The sequence below is a fragment of the Simochromis diagramma genome, unplaced genomic scaffold, assembly GCF_900408965.1.
Source record: "Simochromis diagramma unplaced genomic scaffold, fSimDia1.1 OVJJ01000024.1, whole genome shotgun sequence".
NCBI classification, from domain to species: Eukaryota; Metazoa; Chordata; class Actinopteri; order Cichliformes; family Cichlidae; genus Simochromis; species Simochromis diagramma.
Genome location: NW_024387332.1, coordinates 3,991,049 through 3,997,048, shown reverse-complemented (window position 1 = coordinate 3,997,048; position 6,000 = coordinate 3,991,049). Strand labels below are relative to the sequence as shown.

The window sequence follows — 6,000 nt, the reverse complement described above, 5'->3', positions numbered from 1 at the left end:
TGAGACTTGTGATTGGGGCATGGAACATCACCTCTCTAGTGGTAAAGAAACCTGCGCTAGTGTGTGAGATCATGAGCTCCCGGCTAGATATAGTCGGGCTCACCTCAACACACAGCTTGTATTTTGGAACCAGTCTCCTGGAGAAGGGCTGGACTCTGTCCCAGTCTAGAGTTGCCCTTGGTGAGAGGCACCGGGCTTGGGTGGGTATCTTGGTATCCCTTTGGCTTGCTGCCTGTACATTGACATTTTTCATGGCAGATGAGAGGGTTTGTTCCCTGCACCTTTGGTTCAGGGAACAGGTTGAGGGGGTGAGGGATGAACTGTCAACTGATCACCAATCAGCAGTGAGTTGGATCAGGTGGCAGGGGAGGATGCTGGACAGACGTGGGATGCCTAAATGTATTGTGAAGGTATGCTAGGAATGCTTCTCGCTCCGCTCCTGTAACACACTCCTCTCCAAAACCTGCTAAGACAAGACGGGAAGGTCAGTGGCCTATTCATGAAATGCATGAAAGCAATATTTCTGGTCAGACCCCGGGCTTCACTAACTCAATAGCTCAGCAATCCAGTGTCGACTGAAACTCATCCACCCAGTTAAGTAGTGGCCACTGACGAAGGTGATCAGCGGCAGCTGGTGAAGTAGATGGGCGACAGGTGTGGCTGGCTTCAGCACGGGAAACTCCTCTGGCCTGATGACGCCCACAAACTGGCATGGTGGAACACACACAAACACACAGGAGAGGAGGCGGGGGGAGGGAAGTCAGAAACAAAACACAAAGAAAAACATGCACATGGGCAGGTCGACCAGCAGAAACTGCCAGACCATGACATCTCAGCAAAAATGAAGTCCATAGACTTTATATAAGTGCAAGAAAATTCTAGTAATGTAAGGCTTGTGTATTTTTTTTTTTAAAGAAAATGAAAAAACAAAAAACAAAAACAGAAACTAAAAAAACTAGAAAATAGAGCCAACACCCAGACTATAGTGACACGTCTGCACTGATACATTTAGCTAACCTCAGTACTCACACTTTGAATTTCTTTGAACACACAAAAGTTTAGACGCTTCTTGAGGGGTTTAGAAAAAAAATGAATCAATAGAAGATAAAAATAATGTTCACAGAAGCTATCAAATTCCAATGATTTTCTTTCTTTTGATCATTATTGTTTCTCTTGGCATTATTTCAATTTAGAATGTAATATATTACCTTTTTACTACACTAGGGTTCCAAATGCAGGACTTAATGCAAAGGATCAGATAGCATATAAATTCATTAATTGCAACAAAACTAAAATCAAAATATAGAAAAATGTAGAAATTGTATGCATAATCATCAGTGATCTGACGTCAAACGTTCACAATTCACTTTTAGCCTTTAAAAAAAATCACTGTCTTTAGACCAAACTTTGAGCTCCAACTGTTTTTCCTGTGTTCCACTGGATGACGCTAGGAGCTGTTCACAGTGCTGAATGCTCGGCGGCAGTGCTGCCCTGAAGAGGAGTCTCCTAGCAAGTAGAACACAGAGCGCTGCAACGGCAACAGCAGCTCTCTACAGCCTCCAGTCATCGCACAGAGTACAGTCTGTAGTCTGTAGTCGTGTTGGTGGAACGAAAATAACAGCCCGTCGTCTGCTTCAATGAGTACGTTCAGACAGCAAAACCGGGCTGAAGTCACCCAAAGGAGCACGCAGTGTGTGTAGTCGTTGTTCGGCGGAGCTCTCGGTGCTTCGGTCCGTCGGAGGGAAAGTGCTGATTCCAAGGCTCAAGAAGCGCTAAACGGGAAAACATGATGAATGGGATGAGATATTATTTTCCTGTCCTGCTTGTTCTGGTGGCGGTGGTCAAAGACACGGGCGCCAGAGGTAAGAACTGTTCAAATTATATTTATTTCGAAAAAGCTGTTCCCGTGTTTATCCCGAGTGCTTACATGGTTTTTCAGCCTTCGACTTCGCTTTCCAGAATTAGATGCTTGGGTGGTGGATTTTGTCTTATTTTCGTAATGGACGCTTTCCGTTTCCACCGTTTTCCAGCTCCTCCATGTGCTCACACGGCTTACGAATAAAACGCACTGGTTATTGTGAGGAAGACACGAGTGCGTATACAGGTTGTGGCTAAATTTCAGGTTTGATTGTTTACATTGCAATCCGATAAAAACATGAGCAGCACAAATCTTAAAAGCCCATTAAAGTTGTCAATCACGCGCATTTTACATAGCAGAAAGCAAACTTTAATAACCGTTACAACTTAGTATATGATTCATTTATAAGTCCAGAGGCAAGCGGGCGGATAAAAATGCAATTTTCCATCCTCAACATTACTAACTAATTACAACAAATACATTAAAAATAAAATGTATACATTAATAAACAACAAAGAAAGATCGCATCTTTCTCAGTGCTCTTATCATAACAGAGGAATGGCTTTACAGCTTTCCTACATTTTTCATATTTCCCAACAAAACACAGAGGGCAACAAAGCATGGATGGTGTTAGACGTCTCCCCGGATAGAGGCTAGGCGACATTTCGCCTAATATTTTCTGAATCCCTAGCCCCATACCTAAGAATTGACTTATCAACACTGCCTAGTCTAAGCATTAAAACTGTTATCATATCATATATATCATACATGCCTCTTTGACAGATGACAAGAACTCTATGAAGTAAAGAAGTTATCTGAGGAGAAGCCCCTGCTTTGTCACTCATCTTTTAATTAGACATGTCTGTGTAGGTGCAGCCGACACCGGCAGAATCCACATTTTTCGGATGATCGGAGTCAGATGCCTGTTTTTAGATCTATATTGTGATATGTTAGAAGTGTCACTTACTAAATAAGTAAGTAGAGTAGAGGATTCATCATGACATAGCTAGAATGAACTGCTCAGTGTGCCATTTGGTTTGAGTCTCATCTAGGAATTTGATGTCACAAAGTTAAACTGTTCCCTGTTAGACGGCTGCTACTGTCACCATACACACTTCCATTAGCAGAGCCGTGTACTAATTTCACACTACATAATTAGTCTTAGTATGTTTGTGTTTCCACAGCAAAATGAAATATAGACCAAGTGTGTTTTTGACTGTACTGCACTGCTAGTGTACACTAAAAATTCACAGTTCTAAGGGTAAAAAGGTACTAAGTTGCTGAAAATATAAATATGTTTCAGAAAGTGTTGGTGGATATCTTCACACAGATTAAAGGCTCAAATACATATTTTTCTCTGTCAATGTCAAATGTCAAAACTCATAAAATTCGTATTTTTTGTAGAGTTACTTCAAGATAGAAGATTAATAACTTCTGTAGTGCTGTATACACTTTTGGGCTGACATGAAGGAGAAGAGACTTATGTTACAGTTTTTGTTTTCTTTCATTTTGTGTTATTGTTTTTTCCCCTACAATACGTCATGAACATGGGACCTACTGAGGTGCTATTCCTGAGGAGTTTTTGTTCTGGGGCTGTAAGATGTCGCTGATGATTGCGAATGCTACTGGAGTGGAGGATATGCAACAAGATTACTGATCTAAGTCATCAGTGATTTTAATGTTTTGATTGTCTGACATTTTTGACTGAGGTCAAAAAGAAGTAGGCAGAGAAAATTCAGGTCCATCTTCTCCTAAGTTTGTCCATTAGAGAAGACTTTATCTAAACAGTTTGAAGCTGTTAGAATTAGTTTGGGATTTGAAAAACTTTCTGACCCGAGCCAGTAGGATTGAAGTTTTAATAGGTTCGAATCTCATAACAAAAGTCACAGTAAATTATTTGTGTAAAGTTATTGGAGTGTACCCAAGCAATGGAGTTTCATGGAATAAATAATGTATGGCCTGTTTTTGGCATGACTGACTGGTCTGACCCAGGATCCAGACCTGGATTGAATAGGTTGAATGACATATGCATCTAATTTGTTCCCAGAACTTGTCACCCAAGGAACTTGTTCTGGGGCTAAAGAGTCCCTAAAGGAACCATTATTATGTTTAAATGTTCTTGAAAAATAATCTAGCTCATAATTATGCTCATATATCTGATATTGACTAAGCAAAAATCTCTTTATTGAATTACATTGCTGGCAGTCATGTTGACTAGTTTTCAGGTAATCAAAAGCTGTGGAAGTGAACAGTTTTATTCTGAGTGTGTAAAAATTTAGTATAACACAAAGTGTCTCATGCAAAGATACTTCACTTGACCTTTGGTTGCTTTTGTGTCTAAATTAGAAACAATGAGTAGGGATTTTGGGGCTTTTAATTTGTAAACAGCTTTTTCAGAATTCTGTTTTTTAGCCTTTAATATATAGAATGCAGTATTTGGTAATGGTCAAGCTTAAATTTTCTTTTTTGGTGTAGTGCTCAATCTTGCGTCCTGAGGTAGCTTGTGACAAAAAAGATAAAAAAGTAGAGATGCTGTTTGATATCCCAGTAGGTTTGAAGAATGCTTAGTTTAATGCATAATTTGTAACAATCTAGCTGCTAGTGGTCTTAAAAAAGTTGTAAAGCTTAAGATTCAAGGAGATGTGGCACTTGTGTGTTTCGGTATTAACATTTTTTTAACCAATTGATTGGCCTGCTTTTGTAATATACATAATATTCAAACATGTAACATTTCATGTTTTGTGCTTGTATAGTACTGTCCATTTTACTTCCCTCTTCACCACTAAATTAATGAATCGGTTTTATGAGACGCTACTCTTGATCTAATAGACAAGTGTCACCCAAGGGAGGTGATACTTTATGTTAGTAATTGCTATCCTTGACCCTGGCTTCTGATTAGCCTATAATCGGAAGTGCCAGGACCCTGCAGACACTTTGTTTGGCTGCCACTTCTTACTATTCAAAGCTCTTCACTGTCACTGATGCACAAAACGGTGTGCTCTCAGCAAGCTTTAATGGTATGAAATAAGCCTTGCATGAAATAAACCTAGTGTCTTTTTGGAAAGCAGAATAGCAGAGGTTATAAAGTCTGTCTTTTTTGGTTCACTGTTGGCTTCAGGGATCATGCTTGTAGTTGACCTTGACCTTTCATTTTTCTGGAAGGCAGGCATTTTCTTTGCAGGACTGTGTTAGCACCAAGTTCTGTTTACAAAACAAAATCCAGTGGTGTGTGTTACATTCCTGTTATTACAAATCCAAAATACTTCAACATCAGTACGACCAAAGCATAACATACATTTTTGTGTCTTTTTTAGGTACATAGACAGCTATCTGTTTCTAGTTATGTCTCTATGGTCTGGAAATCAATTTTTTAGGCTGTTAACTTCTTTGGGTTGCTCGTGTTTCCATTGTTAATACAGCACAAGTGTTTCAAATTACTCTGCATTTACAACTACAAAACAGTGTCAAGAGGCATAAAGGCAGACACGATGTTCACTGTGATGTACAGAATGACTCAACAAAATCCCAATTTTATTCGCTCTGTATTGTTCCTTTTTTATATACTAAACCAAAATGCAATCAAACTCTGAGCCAACAATAAGCTGACAGTTATATTCTGTTGACATCTGCACACACAACGTTTTATATTTTCTTGTTCTTGTTCTTCTTCCTTTTCGTCCAGCTGGGACGGTTCAACACAGCTGATCATCTCCCACCATATGACCCTGTCCCAAGCATCCTCTTTTGTGAACACAGCGTTTTATGATTCGGGTGTGAACAAGTGAATTTGAACTGTTTGAACCACAACTTTACAATGACTATCCAGGGGATTGTTAGTCATTGTTAGTTAACAGTAAATGATTATTAATTCAAGCTTAACTCAGTTTACTACTTATGAACAATGCTCATTATAAAGTGATAACTATAACTTTAATCTTGCCTAATGATAATTATTCCAATTTTAAGTAATTCAGTACAAATAGGAACAACCAATAAAGAATAAAAAAAACATAGTTAATCAAAATGTGAACTATAACAAGTGGCAACAAAGGTGCAACCCAGAAACTACTATCAGAGTCCATGACCAATCCTTTTCAACATTAGTTTATTCTGCACGCACCAATATATGTCATTCACTTTCC

At 39.0% G+C, this 6,000-nt stretch overlaps 1 protein-coding gene across 2 annotated transcripts in view; it reads left to right on the top strand.

Annotated features, from left to right (window-relative positions):
* The first annotated feature begins 1,395 nt into the window (after positions 1-1,395).
* The window catches only part of LOC120718018 (seizure protein 6-like), a 155,170-nt gene continuing 150,565 nt past the window's right edge, over positions 1,396-6,000 (top strand). The window contains exon 1 of one of the 2 annotated variants that reach the window (XM_040006323.1): positions 1,396-1,862. In XM_040006323.1, the coding sequence (XP_039862257.1) occupies positions 1,787-1,862 (76 nt within the window). In that variant the 5' untranslated portion in view covers positions 1,396-1,786. The remainder of the gene's footprint in view (positions 1,863-6,000) is intronic. The other variant, XM_040006322.1, reaches the window with a different exon arrangement.